This window comes from Mirounga angustirostris, unplaced genomic scaffold (genome assembly GCF_029215605.1).
Source record: "Mirounga angustirostris isolate CCGP_5_RB_7025 unplaced genomic scaffold, mMirAng1.0.hap1 SCAF_5, whole genome shotgun sequence".
NCBI lineage: Eukaryota > Metazoa > Chordata > Mammalia > Carnivora > Phocidae > Mirounga > Mirounga angustirostris.
In genome coordinates this window covers 62,979,026-63,000,197 of record NW_026991713.1, presented here as the reverse complement: position 1 = coordinate 63,000,197, position 21,172 = coordinate 62,979,026, and the positions used below count along the sequence as shown (strand labels likewise).

General features: G+C 40.5%; 1 protein-coding gene across 4 annotated transcripts in view; it reads right to left on the bottom strand.

Annotated features, from left to right (window-relative positions):
* Nucleotides 1-21,172, bottom strand: part of LIMA1 (LIM domain and actin binding 1) — a 94,116-nt gene that overhangs the window by 22,888 nt on the left and 50,056 nt on the right. For all 4 annotated transcript variants that reach the window (XM_064591255.1, XM_064591256.1, XM_045873467.3 and 1 more), the window contains exons 3-4: nt 20,859-20,904; nt 12,334-12,798 (exon numbers count right to left, since the gene is read on the bottom strand). In XM_064591255.1, coding sequence (XP_064447325.1) covers nt 12,334-12,798; nt 20,859-20,904 — 511 coding nt within the window. The remainder of the gene's footprint in view (nt 1-12,333; nt 12,799-20,858; nt 20,905-21,172) is intronic.

Genomic DNA, 21,172 nt, shown 5'->3' with positions numbered 1-21,172 from the left:
CTTCCTCATCCCTTACCTTCCAGGAAAAGCAAACTGCTGGGAGGTCCATGAGCTTGTAAATGAGTTCCCTTCCCCCATCCCCCTTTCATCCTTCTATTTGTTCTTTCAAGACTCAGTGAAGGCTGAGCAACATTCTCTCTGCGAAGTCCACCTTAGCTCTCCTATATAAAGCTAAGTAGTCCTTCCTCTGTTTCCAAGGTACCTGGTCACACTTACACTACAATGCTTACTATGTGTCCCTCTACTGAACTGGAAGCCTGCTGAGGGCAGGGACCATGTTTTTGTTTTTTAAATAGAAACATGGATGGTACAGATTTTTTGAATAAATTATTCTGTGAGTCCTGTAAACTACTACATTTATATCTCTCATATCTAGGGTAGATCTATAATTAAAGTTATAAATTATAATTTTTAAGACTGGAAAAGTAACTTAAGAGAAGGTCATTTAGTGTCACAGAATGTTCCCAGACAATAGTACACAGAGAGTATGTCATGTTTATTCAGCTTGTAATGAGAGACTTCAACCAGAGCTTATCATTCAAATCTCAATTTATTTCCAAATAACTTGAAGTGGGAAAGATATCTGAAATCCAGTAGGACAGAAGAGTAAAACACTTAGCACCCTTCTGAAATCAACATTAGTAAATAGTTATTAAACCTTTAAGTTCAATGGACTAATCAACTCAACAGTAAAGTTTAAGACTGAACTTTTTCAAGTCCTCCCCCACCCCCACTGGAGAGAGAAAACATGCCACTTCAGAAATCAGAGCCAAGGCCTGGTTTGTTTGTACCATACCAACGACAATAGTTTCTTGCAAATTCAACATACATTTCAAATAATTTATCTCCAGTCAGCTTTGCTAATTACATTATTAACTGATAAAAAAATAAAATAAGCTGTAGCAACTCTAACCTTGCCACATTATGCTCAGGTCAGCTGCACCAACATCAACCACATCCACATGACTCACATGATGCAACAGAGTCTTGCTCTGAGAGCAGCCCCCCATCTAGAAATGAAGATCACCAGCCAAAACAAAAAGATAAATTTGACAGGACACCCTCCCCATCCACATTTTTTTATTTTCAAAACATTTTTCATTTGCAGATAATTAAAGTAAAGTAAATTCCAAAGACTTACTCCAAATTCTGCTTGACTGTAAGATGATTACTATAAAAATTAGAATTTTCTGGGCTCAAAAAAGGGAGAAAGCCTGGAAATATTTTTATTTTTATTTTTTTTGGTAACCAAAGGAGAACGGGTTCTGCATCCTTCATAATGAAGCAATATTTCAAATATTTACATTCCGTTAAAGGTAAAGTTCAGGTACGATTCCAAGAGTATGCATTACGTGTCACAACCTGCAGATAGCTCGGTTTTCTGTCTGTACTTGTAGTCAAATCCCTCTCTGTCTCATGCAGAGTCCCTACACTGGCATTACTGGGAGCAAGCCCATTTAGAACCAGAATATATGCCTTGCTAGGGCAGGGACTTACTTTGGTTTTATTTTTATTTTTTTTAAAGATTTTTATTTATTTATTTGACAGAGAGAGACACAGCGAGAGAGGGAACACAAGCAGGGGGAGTGGGAGAGGGAGAAGCAGGCTCCCCACTGAGCAGGGAGCCCGGGGCTTGATCCCAGAACCCTGGGATCATGATCTGAGCCAGAGGCAGACGCTTAACGACTGAGCTACCCAGGCGCCCCTTACTTTGGTTTTAGATGCATAAAATTCTCCATCTTTGCTAGCTTTCAATTTAAACCTTCAGGTTAAATAAAGTTAAGAACCTTTTCTTTTTTAAAGCCTTCTGGTACATGAGGGTATCAGGACTCCAAATTCTTTTCTTCCAAGTACTAAAAAAGTGAATGTGCAAAGCCATTTGGTCTTCAAGAAAAATAGAAATGTCTCTGGAAATCAAAGTTATATTGACACTGGTTCTGAAGAAGAACACAGCTCTGAGATGGGAGAGCTTTTAATGAGATCCCAGATGAAGCACTAAGCATTTCTTTCAATACTGGTTCACCTCCAAATCACTCAAATATTAAGAATAACAAGAACTCAAATGCATTTACAATGAATTTTGTGATCCTCAGTGGTAATCTGAGGTACAGGAAGAAGGAGGAGTTTCCTCTAATATTTCTCAAGGAAGTAGAAGAACACAAAAAGAAAAAAAAAACAGGAATTCGTATACTGAAATACTCTTCTGTAACACATTTTTATCACATTTCAGCCCTGTTTACTCAGATGCCTGAGGGAGCCTGTTAAGAGAAAAGACAAGACACTTCAAGACTTTCTGGAATTTCCTAAGACTTGGCCTCACCCCACCCCACAAGTGCTCCTTCCTGTCAGCTGACTGTAGTAACTCTCATTAGTGGGACGGCCCCTTGAAATACTCTCCGAGAATCCATAAACTAAATGCATCAACACATACCAGTAAGAGAAAAAGAGTTTAGAGCCTTTAGCCAGTAGTCTGTAGAATTTCTTTCCTCTGGAAAATTATCTTTTCTTTTTTTTAAAAAGATTTTATTTATTTATTTGAGAGAGAGAGAGAAAACAGAAGGGGGGGGGGGGGACAGGCACAGGGAAAGGAAGAGCAGGGAGCCAGATGCAGGGCTCAATCCCAGGACCCTGAGATCATGACCTGAGCCAAAGGCAGACTGTTAAGCAACTGAGCCACCCAGGAGCCCCTCTGGAGAATTTTCTTAAAGGAATAAAGTAAGTGAGGTCCCAATTATCAAGTAAAAAGCAGGATTTCCTGTCCCCCCTAATTTTTAGGAAAAATTCTGTCTAAAAGTTGATTCTCAATACCTTAATTTACCTCATACCTCTCTCAGCCACTTTCTTCAACCTTTGAACTTTGACCTTCCTTCTGACTCTCATCCCTCCAAAGTCAAGGGTAGAGGATGACCTTTAGGGAAAATGGGACTTTGCTGAACTGTGCATATGGCGTAGATAAAACCTAGCCTTAATTTCTCAAAGTACTGAGAGACAACATTTCCTTCTACAGGTAGAAGAAAATAGAAAAAAATGGAGCTCTTTTAAGTAAAATAATACATATAGAAGGAGTTCTTTATATCCAGATTGTGGGATTTCTTTATATTTTCTGTATTTCTAAGCATTCTACAAAAATTACGTGTTACACTTAAAATTAGGAAAAAAAGAAAAGAAAGGATGGGGCGCCTGGGTGGCTCAGTCAGTTAAGTGTCTGCCTTCGGCTCAGGTCAGGATCTTAGGATGCTGGGATCCAGTCCCATCGGGCTCCCTGCTCAGCAAGGAGTCAGCCTCTCCCTCTGTCCCTCCCCCTGCTTGTGCTCTCTCTCTAAAATAAACAAAATCTTAAAAAAAAAGGAGAGGCAATACATCATATTTATTAATACAAATAGATAAAAATGATAAAAACCAAATGCTGAGAAGGTGCTGGAGAATTAAATATGTCCTTAGATTGTGCTAGTGTTATAAAGTAGTATAATTTTTGAGAACCAGCTGAAAATATATAAGAACATGGTTTTTGGGGTTTTTTTTAAGTTTTTTTATGTATTCACTTGAGAGACAGGGAGAGAGAGGGAGAGCAAGAGCGGGGGGGAGGGGCAGAGGGAGAGGGAGAAGCTGATTCTGTGCTGAGCACGGAACCCGATGTGGGGCTTGATCCCAGGACTCTGGGATCATGACCTGAGCCGAAGGCAGACATTTAACAGACTGAGCCACCCAGGCGCCCCAAGAAGAATGTTTAATGAATTATGACTTTTGATCATGAGAACATCACTTCAGTAATATTGCCCTTCCCCCAAAATAACTAAAAACAAAATGTTTCTGCCAAGATGCTTAGAGCTTTTTATTAGACCAGAAAAATATCTAATTATTGGGGCATGATTAAACTATAATGAAATACTACATTGCCATAAAAGGATAACCACATGAACTAGGAAAATACATAGAAAGGTCTATATAAAAAAGACCAAACAAAAGATAAGGCACACAAAAACTGAGCACACAGGGATGAAAACCATGTAAAAACTAATTATGCAATGATAGGATATCATTGTGCACAGTTGTTTCATTCTTTTTTCCTGGTTAAAGTTACTGGTTTTTCCTGGTTTACTTGGCTTTTTCTTTTCTTTTCTTTTCTGGTTTACTGTGTGTGGCAGGGGAGGGAGGAGGGACAAGCTTCTAACTCAAGAGTTTTAGTACAAATCTCTTGCATTCCAATGTATTTCTTCTCTTCACTGCCCTGATGCTTTTAATTCAGTTACAAGACTATAAAATGTGGGAAGAGGGAAGATAGAGAGCTAAAGTCTTTGAGAATACAAAAGTTGATATGTTTAAAATTTTTCCCAGTTTCTTTAGATTTCAGATAAGGAAGGCCATGGCCAGTTGTTTTTACCTAATTCACAGTTATTACAATATTAATGAAGACACTGTTACATGGTAGAGACAGGGTACTAAACAATTTCAGTCCTTGTTCTGATATTAATTAGCCAATCACATTGGGCATGTCAGTTAACTTCTCTGACCTCAGTTGTTTCCACATGTAAATTAGGGATTTTATTTATTTATTTATTTTTAAGATTTTGTTTATTTGACAGAGAGAGACACAGCGAGAGAGGGAACACAGGCAGGGGGAGTGGGAGAGGGAGAAGCAGGCTTCCCGCCAAGCAGGGAGCCCAATGCGGGGCTCGATCCCAGGACCCCGGGATCATGACCTGAGCCAAAGGCAGACACTTAACTACTAAGCCACCCAGGCACCCCTAAATTAGGGATTTTAATATCCTGAGAGCAGTGAGCTGGATTAAATAACCTTACAGTCCTGTACAGTTTTTAGATTTATGTCAAAGATGTTGATAGGGATTTTTCACTCATTGTAACTGATGAGTTAGAAGACTAGAGAAGAAAATGACTAATATATTCATCTGGATATACACACCTATGTTGTCTAATCCAGGAGTGAGTCTGATTCCAGAAAGATAAAGGTGGTCGTATTTGAGGGGTAAGTGAAGTCTTTCTGGCCACTCCAAACTCTAATGGAGCCAAACTTGCTTACAGAACGTTCCAGTCATCTGACCGGCCTTCCTTCCTTCCTTCCTTTCTTTCCTTCCTTCCTTCTTTCTTTCCTTCTTCCTTTCTTTCTTTCCTTCTTTCTTTCTTTCCTTCTTTCAGATTTTATTTATTTGAGAGAGAGAGAGAATGAGTGGTGGGGAGCAGCAGAGGGAGAGAGAGAGAAGCAGAAGCCCAATGTGGGGCTCAATCCCAGGACCCAGAGATCATGACCTGAGCCCAAGGCAGAGGCTTAACCAACTAAGCCACCCAGGCGCCACTCTGACATTTCTTTTTAACATGTTTTTGTTTTGTTTTTAACTTTTCAACATGTTTTATTGTAATGAAACCGGCTAAAAACCAGTAAGTAGTTAAGTTGGCCTGAAAGTAAACAGAAGAGACATGACTGGTCTCCAGTTGGTACATCAAGAGCAGCCATTTAGGGCAACAAACAGTGAGAAATATCAGAATTCCCTGACCCGCATCTCTACACCTGGATCCATTATTACCTTACCATGAAAGACAAAAGAATTACTAATTAAGGGTAAATAAAACTTAATTTACACTGGTATGACGTCTTTACCAGAAATGATCTGCTAGAGAGTCAGTCAAAATAACACTGACAGAGTGTACTTATATTTTGAAATTATAGAAGAAGCTATAAATCATGGATGAATATAACAAATCATCAAAAAAATTACTTTTAGGGGCCCCTGGGTGGCTCAGTCGTTAAGCGTCTGCCTTTGGCTCAGGTCATGATCCCAGGGTCCTGGGATAGAGCCCCGCATCGGGCTCCCTGCTCCGCGGGAAGCCTGGTCTCCCTCTCCCACTCCCCCTGCTTGTGTTCCCTCTCTCACTGTGTCTCTCTCTCAAAAAAAATAAAATCTTAAAAAAAAAAAAAAACTTTTAGCAGGATATATGAGAAAGATGGCATTGATAGAAAAATCAAAGATAATTATTGTGTTTATTTAACAAAACCAGTTACTGTATCCATATTTAAAGCTCTAGTAACGTATCTATTGGATGTTTAATGTTGGGTCAATTTAAGATTTATGATTTGCTGATAAGCAAACTGAAGATATACTCGCCTACATTAAGATGACTATATTAGGGGTGCCTGGGTGGCTCAGTCAGTCGAGCATCTGACTTTGGCTCAGGTGTGATCTCAGAGTCCTGGGACAATCCCCACATCCCACGAGTCCCACATCCCAGAGCCCCACATCCCACATCGGGCTCCCTGCTCAGCGGGGAGTCTGCTTCTCCCTCTGCCCCTCCTCATACCCCACCCCCTGCTTGTGCTTTCTCTCTCTCTCTCAAAAAAAAAAAAAAAAGACTACATTAGACCCTACAGTGATGTTGACAGTTATTCAAGTCCCTTTCCGCCCTAAGTCCATCTTAAAATTATGGCTTAAAAATATGCAATTAATACCAATTATGAACATCCTCGGAATTTTATTCTTCTTGGAATATAATTTCAAATCACTTACTTAAGACATTAAGGAAGCAGAAGAAAAATGTTATTAAGATACATTAAGTGTATAAGAGAGGATATGTAGTTGTTAACCAAGGAAGGAGAAAATAAAATGTCATGGATAATTTTATAACAATGTACAGATTCCCTATGGACACCTACCCATTCTTCAAGAAGGCAAATATAAATTGTCTCCTTGATGTAGATTACAGATTGGTTGGCTATGGATAAAATATCTAATGAACACAGATCAGACTTCAGCTTGGTTGCCTTATTTTCTCCAGGGCTTACTCCAGGACAGCAACACGTAAACACTGTTCTGTATGAGTTACAGAAAGCTAAACAAAATACCAAATGTCACTTCCAGGAAGTTACACAAAGAAAAATCACAAAAATTTTGGACTGTTTGAAGAAGGATGGTTTTAGTCTCATATTAACAAGTGCGGCTTTTGTTGGTGTTTTGGTGCTAGCCACTCATATAATGATCCTGGTGACAAGAGGAACAGAAATTCTAAGGGAAGTTTAAGGGCTTAGAAGTCTAAGGGAAGAAAAGTAGCAAACAAGTGAAAAGGGGGCTGGGACAAGGGAAACTTCCATTTTTATTTTAGATACTTCTATTTTAGCTGAGTGTACTGTTTTGCCTTTGTAATATAAGACAAGTTAATACAATTAAAATATGACTAACTGGAAGCATTAAAATATACCATGAATAATGGGGGGAAAAGGAGAAAGAAAAAAATTTCTAAATAGTTTAATTCTTTTCACTTATGGACAAACTTATTATTTTCTCATTGCGACTTCCCATCCATGGTTAGTCTCCAAAGAATGAGCAAATGAGTGAGCTTATGTGTTTTAGGAAACAGTGATTTTTGGTGAGGAGGTACTCTCTCTTCTACTCTATCAAACTCCTCTCCTAGAAATTGGAAACATTTCATGGAAGAAGTACTCTAGGGGCGCCTGGGATGATCGAGCCGCACATTGGGCTCCCTGCTCGGCGGGAAGCCTGCTTCTCCCTCTCCCACTCCCCTGCTTGTGTTCCCTCTCTCGCTGTGTCTCTCTGTCAAATAAATAAATAAAATCTTAAAAAAAAAAAGTACTCTACATCTGTATCAAAGTATCAACGGATATCCACAGTCTAGTCTTATTTTCTTGCATTACACCTAAGTTGTTCAATCTTGACCCACCAGAAAACAATAATTGAAATAGGTTATGAAGGCAGAAATATGTCACCCAAATATTCGGTCTTTATTCTCCTATCCAAGGATTTGTGTGAACCAAATATGTTAGGAACAAAACAGAAAGAAGTGAGACTGACTGAGCCTGTCACATGCTCCTTATATGCTCCTGGTCATTCCAGGGCATAAAAGAGGTACTTAATTTTTTGAATAACCACATCCTGGTTTTAAAGATTATGGATTCAAATGTCAACATGATGATAACTGAATGTTGGTTATGACTAATCAGCTATCTTTTTCATAAAAGGATATCCAGAATAGTTACCTCAGCTACCTAAAATCCAGATCAACATATACACGAAGTTAGGATTGCTAGACCACCTCAGTATATGCCACTTGGGGCAGGGGGGGAAATGTTTCTTTTTCCTAGTAATGATGGTAGGTTATATTAATCCACCCACTGCTCATTTGCTCATAGGAATTAGAGCCATCATGTTCAACTAAACTATCTGATCTGAACAATGTATCTATTCACTAAAGGTAGAGAATAAGTGAGGAAGAGCATTTAATCAATTCTTACTATTTATAAGCTATTTGAACTCTAAGCTTTGTTTCTTCCTTTTATTAAGTAAGCACTAAGAGCTAAGTCCTTATACTAACCATTGGGAAAGAAAAACATCACTTTGAAAGAAATTACAGACTTCGGGAATATACAAATTTTTAAAAAAAGATTTTATTTATTTTTTAGAGTTAGAGAATGGGGCTGGAGGCCTGGGAGGGGAGGAAGAGCAGAGTGGAAAGCAGAACCCCACCCCCTGCCCCAGCACAGAGCCCAATAGGGGGCTCAATCCCACAACCCTGAGATCATGACCCGAGCCAAAAGCAAGAGTTGGACGCTTAACCGACTGAACTACCCAGGTGCCCCAGGAGTGTACAAATTTACACATGATTATTAAGGGAAGCATGATATAAATGCCCAAACAGAAGTAAAAAGAAAATTCCATAGGTATAGGAGAGTAAGAAGGGTTAATTTATCTGAGAGAAGCTGAGGTAAGGTCTCAACAGTTTTGACAGACCTTTGGGAGAAAAATTTCAGAAGACAGTAACTGCGGATAGGTATGAATGATTTAGAGAGTAAGGAGTGATCCAGGGTTTAAGTATAAGACTGGCTCTGAGATTGAAAGGTAGGTTGAGCTCAGACTGTGGAAGACCCAGTATTGAATATGGATTAATTCTGAGGCATCAAATTTTCTTAAAGATTTATTTATTTATTTATTTATTTATTTATTTATTTATTTATTTATTTGAGAGAGAGAGAGAGAATGAATGGGAGGGGCAGAGGGAGAGAGAATCTTAAGCAGATTCTGCACTGAGCATGGAGCCCTACATGGGGCTCTATCTCATGACCCCAGATCAGGACCTGAACAGAAATTAAGAGTCAGATGCACTTAACTGACTGCCTGGGTGGTGCCCTGGGTCATCAAAAGTTTCTGAGTAAACTAATTTACAACTCTATTTAGAAAAATAAATAGCAACAGTGTAGAGGATGCATGGGAAGAAAGAAAAGAGGCTGATGGGGGAGGTCATAGCAATACTATGGGACCAGACAGAATGGCCCATACTTGAAAGATGTGTAGAGGGCAGGCTGGCTTGCTTATTTATTTATTTATTTATTTAAAGATTTTATTTATTTATTTGAGAGACAGAGAGAATACAAGTGGGGGAAGAGGGAGAAACACTCCCTACTGATTGGGGAGCCCGATATGGGGCTTGATCCCAGGACCCTGGGACCAGGACCTGAGCAGAAGGCAGATACCCAACTGATACTGAGCCACTCAGGCATCCTGAGGGTAGGCTTATTTAGATGGCTTAGTAAGTGACTGACTGGGAAGAGGAGGCAGGCAGAAGGAAGAACTGATTCCAAGTTTTACAGACAAGAAGATCTGGTGCATGGTAATGCATGAAGGGAACTGGGGTAAAGCAGGTTTTTGGTTGGAAAGACAATGGATTCTTTTTTAGCCTTCTTGAATGTGAGTGCCTAAGGGATATTCAAAGAGAGATGTCTGATCTGGCAGGCAACCAGAAATATGAGGCTGAAGCTTGGGTTAAGAACTGAGAATTAAAATCTAGTTTGGGGGTTCACCTCTTAGAGTCATGGAAAGAGGTGAGATTTCACAAGGAGAGAGAGAAAAACAGGAGGGCAGAGATCAGGAAGAAAAGTGGACAAGAAGAGAACCATCTCAGGCAAAAGGGAGCAAGAGAGACTAACAAAAGTGGAACTCAAGCCAATTAACTTTGTCTCCTGTAAATAACTGAGAAAAAGATTTAAGAGGACACAGCATTAGAGCATTATTTCCATTACCTATGTGCTCCCTGCCCCTGCCCAGCTAGTTAGTTGAGATTCAGTCCACTTCTCTAAAATTTAGTTACGGAACCAAAGATTCACACAATTTGTACCTACTATATTTGCTTGTCTTACGGAGGTACTAATTTGTTAGCTCTGAAGTGCACACTCTTTCTTGTAGACTCTTGCTCCTAAAGCGATTTCTAGTGTCCCTACCATATTTCTCAGAGCTTCCTTCCAAAGATCCAATTATGTAACTTCCCGATTAAAGCATTATCCATGTTAAAGCTGAAATTATGTTAACGATAACTGTAACGTAATTTCAAACTAATTTTGTTATTCCTTAAGCTAAAGTAGACAAAACTTTTAATATTTTTTGAAAATATTAGACAAAACTTTTTAAAAGTAAACTATTCATGTTTCTAACATGGATAAAGGATGGTTATTTAGAAACAGCTATAAAACCAAGGGCAGTTCTGTTTTACCAAGCAGTCCATTAAGTGACAAATGACTATTTAATCAGGAAGTTTTAAAGGGCACCTAAAAAAGCCCAGGTCAATCTTAGACACCCCTCCTCCACCCCCCCATCTTCCTACACCATTAACAATCAGGCTGCCTGCCCTGTGCTATTAGAGATCTAGAAGGATCTTTCTTTATATGAGGAGTCTTTCTCTACTCTGACCAGCCACAAAGTGATAGGCTTGTTCTGACCCATCTCTCGCCAGACATTTATGAGAAAAAAGTCTCTCACCAGATCCTTACACATAATCAGCATTTTTGTTTGCTGCAATCCCAGTCATTTCCTACCTTAGGCCAGTTTCGACATGCACCAGGCTTTTGCACTGAATCGACATTGTGTGTGCTGGCATGACATCAGCCGTCCCGCCCCTAACAGGGTCTCTGAGGAGGAGGCTTACAATGGTGCTTTGAGTCACAACAAAACCCCTTCCTCTCTATTTAGGATTTCTGACATTTTTTCCCGTCCACTTAAAATTCTTCTTCCCATTTAAATTAAAAAAAAAAAAACCTAAAAAAATTTTTTTATTAAGACCATAAAGGATAAAGAGGGAGCTGGCAGGCCTAGAGGACTAAAAATTGAGAGGGATGAGAGTTTTAAGGAAAGTCATAAAACTGCTTTGTGGTTACATCTTTTGCCAACTGGTTTCAGTGTTAAAATAGAGCTAAAACTCATGCACAGGAAAGGGTTCTAGGTTTGCAAACCTTTACAAATTCTTACTACATCCTCGAAATAGATGATCCTTTAAACACCCAAGAACTTTTCTAGGCTGGAAAGTTCCAGCCACTGCAAGTTACGGAAAGAGATAAACTAAGTCACGTCAAACATAACTGAAGATTATAGGACGAGTTATCAAATTTTTCTCTCAGAAAGAAGGTCTTATACCATTACTTCACACATGCAGGGATTTGGGCCAAATATTTAGCTTAAAAAATTTCAGCTTTCCCATCTAGATGGAATCTAGAGAAAATGATGGCTTTGCTTCCTGTCAGATCTGTTTATTTCATTATAATGACTGTTGTAACAAACCATCCCCATGTACAAAGCCAGATACGCAGGAAAGTATGAGAAAACTGGAAAAATTTACCAGTTCTGCCGCCCCTGGATTGTGTTATAAGTCACCAGCATATGTAACTCATTTTCTAGTTAAGTAATTCCCTCTGGGTACCCGGTCTGCAATCCACACGAAGGATCAAATTTCATTAGCAGTTGTAGGAAAATGCAACCCTGAGCATTTGCAAGTCAAAACTCCTGAAGGCTACAGCTAATCTGGCTATCCTCACTGATTTTTCCTGGGAGAGGATTTTAGCTGATAGAAAACATTTGTTGGATGGCACAGATGAGGAAGTGGAGAAGAGAAGGAGTCAGCTAGCAAAGAGACAACTAAGCCTCAGTCTTAATGTTAAACTCTGGCCTTAATACTCAGCCTGCAGCTGTGTCCAAGGAGAGAGAGATTCAGCAGTAATCCCACCCCCCAAAGCTACAAATGACAAAAGGCACAGGAAGACAAATTAAAAGGGCAAGCGTATAAAAACACAAAATCTAATCGGCACCAAACTCTTCATTTCTAGATATTAACCTGAATCCCAGTGTATGCTTGATTTCACGTGAAACTGGGTCACAGATCCGCAAAATCTTAAGCATCTGTGTAAATAATTCGAGACTTCTTGTTAATTCACTTAATTTTGAATCAAAAGACATACTGGCCACCACTCAAACTGTCTAGATCAGAAAAACTGCTTTGTTTAGTCACTTGAATCAGTTTTCTCAAGCCTGCCACCGGCCCAGTCCTTACCTTGGTTTGAGTTGGTTCACCTTTCTCAAACATCATCTTAAGCCTGTTCAGCGGAACATTGTATTTCTCTATTTTGTTTGTGGCTTCTGTGTTTTCACTGATTTCAGGTTTTCCTACTTCGTGCCTGGATTCTCCTAGACAATTTTCCATTTTTTTACTTTCTTTCGAGTGGTCTTTAAGACGCTCGCTGCCCTCAATGAGGAGATTCGGCCACTGAGTAAGGGCTTCAGAAGGTGATCCGAGTCTAGGTCTGGGGTGGACTCTTTCTTCCTGGTCAGCTTCGGCCTCAGGGGCAGAGCTTCTAGCCACTTCACCGGCAGGATGGTTGCCTCCGTGTCTGACCTCAGCGCTGCCGTTTCGCAGGGAGTCTGTGTGAGACTCTGTTCCCAGGGCTGGGTTCTCCCACTTCTTCTTTAACACAGTCAGGATACCCCTCCTGCAGTGCTGGGGGAGATTTTCAGTGTTCTAGAAGAGCAAGAAGTAAGTGCCAGTTATAACTTGCCTGTTGAAACATTCAAACATGTTGTTCTTTGTAAAATGAAAGTTAAAACTCTAAGCTGCTCCTGGTCCACGGGCGTTTCAGACAGCTGTGAACAGTTACAGCCCTGCCACATGGAGAAAGCATCCACCAGGGGAGAGGGGAAGAGAAAAAGTCAGGAGCTGAAGCAGGAAGTGATAAAACAGGATAGCCTTATAAGGACAAAATGAGGAGAAAAGAGAGCCCAGATCTAATGATAGTTACATTGGAGACAAGGGATTTTTATCCAAAGATTAATAAGGAAAACAAGAAAGAGGAAGCAAAATACTAGGTACTTTAAACACCGCAAAATATGCATTAATACAAGTTCATCATTACATACCACAAAATTACATGGGGAATCCTGCTGGGGTTTTTTTTCTTTTAAATATGACAAAGACATAGTATAGCTGAAACTATACAATACCATAATTGTGGATAGTATCATCAAGGATTGAAAGTATTTGTAGAAATTTAGAGAACTCACCAGACTTTTACATGCATTTGCATAAATGATATCTCATCATACCTGCCATAATCTACATGCATATGAACAAATTTTATTTTTACATAAGAACCTAATCCTCTTTTTTTCTTCTGCTCTTCTCTACACACGTTTGTCCATGTGTAAATTCTCAATTATCAGAAAATTTACTATTTCACAGATCCTCTGGTAGAAAAATATCCTGGCTTCATATGAAAACACTACCACCCACTTTCTTGATTGAAGGACACACATTTACATATCTAAGAGAGGTCATTTTCACCTGGGTCAAAACAGAATTAATTTATACATATATGATTGCAAACAACCTGGAACCTGCCACTACTGTTCTACAATAACAGAGGAAACATGCTTGATGAAGTAAAATTCAATGTCCCATACTCTGAAAGCGTTCCTATAAATAAGCTGAGCAGCACCAACTCCCAACAAGCCACGAACTCCAATACCTTCGAGCCCTCCGTTCCTGTGGTCTGTGACTCACCCGTCTTTCAACTAAGAAAGAAAGGACAAACCACCTAGGACTGAAAGACTTCCGGGAATTAGACAGGATTAGCAGCTATATTGGGAATTAAGTCTCTCACCCTATTACTCTTCTGAATACATAGCACCAAGGTCTGGAAAAAAAAAACTTACAGAGGACAACTGCTTGATTTTAGTGTTTAAATCTTTACTGACAAGACGATTCACTGGTGGAAGAATGAATGGATCAGAGATACAAGAAGCATGAAAAGTTTTCTTGCTGGAAAAGAAGAATTAAACTGCTCCGGACACTGGTGCCGCCTTATTGCTGGCAGCATGCTTTGCTGGATGCTACCTCCCACCACACAATGGATGAGTCATCTGGGTCTCCAACTTCACCTACCCTGCCCTTGCCCAGCCTAAACAGGAGCCCTGACACTCTAAGTGGCATTTTGCCTTGGTAACTGGACACTACTTTTCTCAGTAATCGTGTGATCGAAGTATATTGACATGGAAAGATGCTCATAAGATACTTTTGAGGGGAAAAAAGCAAACTTTAAGACCACAGGGATGCCTGGGTGGCTCAGCTGGTGAAGCGTCTGCCTTTGGCTCGGGCCATGATCCTGGAGTCCTGGGATGGAGGCCCGCATCAGCATTGGGTTCCCTGCTCAGCAGGGGGCCTGCTTCTCTCTCTGCTGCCACTCCCCCTGCTTGTGTTCTCTCTCTCTCTGACAAATAAATAAAATCTTAAAAAAAAATTTTAAGACCACATAATCCCATCTTATAATACAAATGTATAATTATAAACACAGAAAAGTAGTCTGGAAGAAAAGACATCAGGATGTTAATGTTACCTTTGGATCATGGATTATGGGCATCTACATTTTTTTCCTTCCTTTTTACAATAAATGTGTATACATTATGTAACACAAATGAATAAAAAATAGAACTATACATCATCTTCCTATCACAAAAATCTATAGAATATTAAAACGTTCTGATGTTACTATAAGCAGCTGGAAAATGATCATTTCTACTTTACTTGTGATGACCAGGAAGAGAGGGATCTGTGGAATGGAGTACCGGCAGTGACCCAAAAAGGGCCTGGGTGGAGGAAATCCCTTAGGGGGCATTGTAACAAGGAGTAAGTGTGCTCTTTTATTAAAAAGAGTTCTTAAGGGTACATGTTCAAAAGTATTTAAGTGGGGACTAAAAGGGCTGTACAGCCTGACAGCATGAAAGGCCCCACACCCTGCAATCACTCCTGGCAGCATCCCCAGGCAATGCCAGGCATGCAGGGCTTTAGGACCCAAGGAGAGAAAAATGGGGAAGAAGCAGTGATTCCAGTCCTTCTGGGGAAGGAAAAGAAGCAAGAAGGGACAGAACCAAAGCAATAGCTAAAAGCAGTCGGGACCGCAAAGTGGCAAGAGTATTATATTGAGATGGCCTGGGTTATCATTGGAGAAGGGATTACAAGCCACTTCTATTTTCTACAATGAACATGTGTTACTAGTCTACTCCAGCCCCACCCAGACAAGTGACCTTGGGCAAGTTTAATTTCTGGAACCAACCATACTCGGCTATTGTGGAGAACAGATGTGCCTATATTAAAGCATGTAGTGTAGTATTTGACATAAATAGGCACCCAGTAAGTGGTGACAATTAATATTAAGTGGGTAGTCCTCCCTACTCCTCCAGCCACACCTCATGATGATCACCCACAGTACCCAGTCATTTCTCAAATCCTGAACTTGGGTTACAGTCTCTTACTGCTCTTTCTATTCTCTCTATAGTCTCCACTGTTCCAGAGTGGGGGTGTAGGGCACACAATAAGGTGAAATTCTAGTTGGTTTTAACTTTTTCCCAAGTATTTTCCTAGAAGAGGCATGGGAAGTCATGGAGGCTGCAAGTTTTCAAGGGCCCCATTGGTTGGTACACGACCACAGCCTCCTCTCTCAAGCGTGACATCCAGCACACTGTTCATTCTTCCCAGCAAGGCTGGGAATCTTGGCAGATTTGCCTCTGGACCATAGCTGGCTTCCTGAATCCAGATTAGATACAACCTGGAAATGCAACACTATGTCTTTTCTGCAGGAGCATTTAACTTGGAGTTGGGATGTGTCCCAGCACTGTCCATCTGAGATGTATGACCGTGGATAAGTTCTTTCCTCTCTTTGGGTCTCCATTATTCCACCATTAAAATGTAAAGGCTGGGTCAAATGAGCTTTAGTGCTGAAATCTTGGCAGAGGTATCTTCATCTTAAAGGCTGAGGATGTTGGGTAGGAGACAGCAGCGCAGCTGCAAACATGGACTACCGGGATGTACAGCCCCCGAGGAAGGGAAGAGCTTCTCAGAAAAGTGGTAGCCAATCATTATGGAGATGAGTGCCCAAATTGTACAGATTTCAAGAAGTGGCATATTGCATGCTTGAAAGGAACATGAAAATATAACTGATGGCAGTATTAATGGTCTGTGTTTCTGTTTCCTAGATATAAGTGGAAGAGGAAGAAAAAGGGAAAAGTAAATTTCTGGAAAACTGGGCTATCATGTAACCTGATCCCACTATTTACTGAAGGAATAAATGTACCCACTTGCTTCTGAATGTTTCTCTAACTTGCTTTCCATGGCACAATGTAGTATTTCATCTGGTCACTTTTTTTTTTTTTAAGATTTTATTTATTTATTTGACAGAGAGAGAGAGAGAGAGAGAGAGAGCACAAGCAGGGGGAACAGCGGGCAGAGGGAGAGGGAGAAGCAGGCTCCCCGAGGAGCAGGGAGCCCGATGCGGGGCTCGATCCCAGGACCCTGGGATCATGACCTGAGCCCAAGGCAGTCACTTAAAGTGAGCCACCAGGCGCCCCCTGGTCAGTCATTTCTATAAATTTATATGGATATTTCTCCCTGTTCTTCAGGAGACAATTCAGGCTTCTGGTGGATCTTAAAAGCAACCCTCTGTCATTAGTGGAAAAATGCTGGATCTGAATAAATAAATAAATTCTATAGTTTAGTTAACAGCATTGCACCAGTTAATTTCTTAGTTTTGATAAATGTTTGAGAGTTATTGCAAGATGTTAACATTAGGGGGAGGTAGGTGGAGATACATGGAACTGTACTATCTTAAGAACTCTACTGTAAATCCGAAATTATTTCAAAATAAAAAGTTTGCTAAAAAAAAAGTAACACTCCCTCAACTTCGTATGTTCCTCTAGCTATTGCTGTCTCTTGCATTTTATAGTTAAGGGTCTTTTCAAGCACTGTCTGTATTTGCTGTTTCCACTTGCTCGCTCTACCACCCGCACATTTCTGAAGTAGCTCTAGTCAAGATCACCCATTACCTCTTTAACATTTTCATTTCATTATCTTATTTTTAACTTACTATTTTCTCAATTACAAAAGTAATAAAAGGGGTGGCTGGGTAGCTCATTCCGTTAAGCGTCTGACTCTTGATTTCGGCTCAGGTCATGATCTCAGGGTTGTGGGACTGAGCCCAGAGTCAGGCCTTGCGCTGGGCACGGAGCCTGCTTGAGATTCTCTCTCTTCCTCTCCCTCTGCCCTTTACCCCCGCCCCCCTCCAATCACTCTCAGTCTTAAAAAAAAAAAAAAGTAATTACAAAACTTACTGGGGGGAAGAAAAGTCACAATCAATATAGGAATGTATGCATGCCTTGAATATATACTCTAATTTTCCCTACTTGACTTCCCTACCCCTTCCCATCAAGATACCCACTGCCATCAGTTTGGTGCATACACTCTCAACTTTTTCCCCCTTATATATATATACTACATATATTTTTTAGATATTATAAATATATATATATTTACATGGGAAGATATCAAAAAGCACATTATGTGTTTAAAAGCAAGATCCACAACAGTGTAGTATAGTTACTATACTATCACTACCAGTGTATGAGAGTTCGTATTTCCTCACATACTGAATATTAGCTAATAAAAAAATCTGCCAACTGTTTAGACTACAACTTATATCTCATGGTTACTTTACATTTTTTTATTATTAACGAGACTAAGCATTTTTTCGTATGTGTATTGTTTCTTCTTTAATTACCTGTTCACATCCTTTTACCTCAACTGGCAAATGCAATGGACACTTCTGCTTTATTTTATTTGGTATCTATAGCATTTGACACTACTGACCAACCCCCCTTCTAAAAATTCCTTCCTTCCATGGTTACTGTGAGAACCCCCCTTTTTTCTAGATTTCTTCCCATTTCTTTGGCCACTCCTCAATCTTTACGGGTTTCTCTTCCTCTGTTCCCCCTTCCCCCTGCCCCACATGCTGGGGTCCCTCAAGGTTCCATCTTAGGTCCTCTTTGCTCACTTACCTATTCCCTGTTACCCACCAGTTGCCTATTGAGGACTCATACCCTATAACTCTAGGTAGATCTCTCTCCTTACCTGGAATTCCACCTGGGTGTCCTATAGGCATCTTAAACCCATCCTTGTCTAAGGCTGAAGTCTCCTTTCTCCTCTTTTTACCCTTCACCCTTTAATCTGTTTCTTTTCCTGAGTCCTCCATCTTGGTGAATGTGACAATTATCTTTTCAAACATCAAATGTGCCTGTTCTATGTCTTCGTGCTGTGCATGTGTCACTTCCTCTGCCACTTCTTTGCCTCCTTTGCTTAGTTAATTCCTACCTGTCCTTTGGATTTAGTCAGGTACCACTTCTGGGAAGCCTTCCTTGACATGGCATAGTCCAGGTTATGAGTTCCTCCTAAATTCTCCCCCAGCACCACAAGTATTTCTCTACATGGTACTAATTGTGCTGGGATTATAAACTCTATTTTCCAAACTCTAAACAGTCCCTCGAAGGCAAGGACCACATCTTATTCTCTTTGTGTCTTTAGCACCTGGCACCCAAGAGATGCTCCATAAATGTTTGTCTGCACTCGTAGAAATCTATCTACACCGTCTTGAACCTACTCCAGTCAGGCCTTTATCCCACCACTCCCAAACAGCACAAGATGACAAATGACCTTCATCTTGCCAAATCCAATGGTCAGTTCCCAGCTTCTCTGTGTGTTTGACTCTGCTAATAACTCTCCTTTTAGAAGCATTTTCTTCACTTGGCTTCTGGCACCCATTCTCTTGTTTCTACTGCTGTTTCACCAGTTGCTCCTGCCCAGTCTCTTTTGCTGGTTTCTTCTTATCTCTCTAACTTTGAATCGAGGTGCTCCTGAGCTCTGTCCTCAGACCTCTTCTCTTCTTTCTACATTCACTCCCTAAGTGATCTCATATATCTCATGTCTTTAAATACCACTGATCTTTGATACACACACATCTTATCACTAGCCCGCATCTCTTCCAGTTCCAGATTTATATGTACAAGTTCTTATATAACATCTCTACTTGGATGTCTTTAAGGCATTTCATATTTAACATGCTCCAAACTGAGCTGCTACCATGTCCCTTCTCTAAACCTGCTTTTACTACAGTCTTCTCCATTTCAATTAATGGCATTTTTCCAGGTGTTTGAGCACAAACCACTGTTGCCATTCATGGTTCTTGTCTTTCTCTACTTTCAGTATAAATCCTGAACACTTCTCATCACCTATATAGCTACTACTCCAGTCCAATCCATTATCATCTCTTGCCTAAACGCTGAAATTGTCTTGTAATTTGTCTCCATGTTTCTGCCATTGTCCCTATAGTCTCTTCCTCCTCTTTTTAAAATTTAAGTCAGATCACATCACTCCTTTGCACACAAACCCTCCAAAGGTGCCCATGTGATCAGAGTTAAAGCCCAGGTCCTCATAGTGGCCCTCTATGACTTTGCTTTTCCTACTCCTCAAACACATTAAGAATGTACCTGCCTCAGGGCATTTGCATATGCTCTTCCTTCCACCTGAATCATTCTTCTCCCTGGTTCATATCCTCAGATCTCTGCTCCAATGTCCCCTCATCAGAGGCTTTTCTGGACCACCCTACATTCTATCCCTCTTACCTGCTTCACGTTGTTTCTTAGCACTAATCACTGACACAATTTCTTTATTGTTCATCTGTCCCACTATCATGTAAACTCCATGATGGCCAAAATGTAGTCTGTTTTCGTGCCTAAAACAGTGCTTGGCACATTGCAGGTGATCTGTGAATACTTGCTAAATGAATAAATGAAAGAAGGAAGGGAGAAAGGAGGCAGGGGAAAAATCACAGGCAGGAGAGAGAGGAGGAGGAAAGAAAAGAAACCAATCTTTGAGTGAAATGATGGTAGCTTTTGCTTACAGTGTGCCAGAGGGGATCCATTTTTTAATTACAGGACAATTAAGCCAAAGACCTGGTCAGCATTACCCCCTTAGAGAGAACAAATTGACAGGGGCGTGTTATGTACCTAATTTAAATAGGTTGGGTACTAAAAACTGCCAGGAGGAGATTTTTGCAATGCCAATCAAACTAAATAATTCTTACCCAAATATGTGAGTTTTTTTCCCTCATAAGATTAAATCAAGTAAGATTTCAAAAGAAATACACTCTCCAGCCCAGCTGGAGGCTAGCCAGCGGGGAGAGTACAGAATGGTTACGAGCAGAGAGCTTGTTCTAAGGTTTTAGCCTTCGACGGATCCTGCAGCTGAGAAATTTGCTAACTAGAGTGGGTCAAGAAGTGTGCTTTAAACAAAGAACCCAGGGGATGACAACAGCTGCCCAGCTGCTACCATTTAAATGCAGAAATATAGAAATTCTGGTTGTTTGGTTTGGAACAAGGGCTGAAGCCTAGGGGACCCTGTATTCTAACGTGAGCAGAAGTAGTAAGCCATTTTACTAACCTCAGGCAAAGCACTTGGCCTTCTATCTTTCACTCAACTCAGGGAAGAAAGAAAGGGTTCAAGAGGAAAACTTCGGTGGAAAAATAAGATTCCTTGCACCCGAGCCACATTCTCCTGAGTAAATGGCGCACAAATCAGAGCAGCTGACACCCATGCCCAGCTCAGCTGACATGGAGCCCAAGCCCCATGGAGGCTGCAGGTGGCTGGGCCACAAAGGCTCCACTTGGGAAGCTCCACAGGCCCTGGGGCTTCTCAATACTTACACTTCTCCTCTTTTCCATATTTGCTTCTTCAGCTGCTTTCTGGTACCTTCAGAGAAGAGGGGAAGAAAGAGAATGTCCTCAAATTAAATTTATATTTTTACTTTTTAAACCTTTAAGAAAACCACTTCTGCCTACATATTTCTGCCAGCAAGTGTCTTTAATCAACTCTATCAGAAGAAACACAAAATCAGAGTGGCTCTCACTTCCGGCATTGTTCCAGTCATCTGATTTGGTCTATTGTAAAGGTCCAAGGCGAGGAAGTCAAATGCTGGGAAATAACTAGGTAGAGCAGAAAGTCTGGGGTTTAAGTCCTA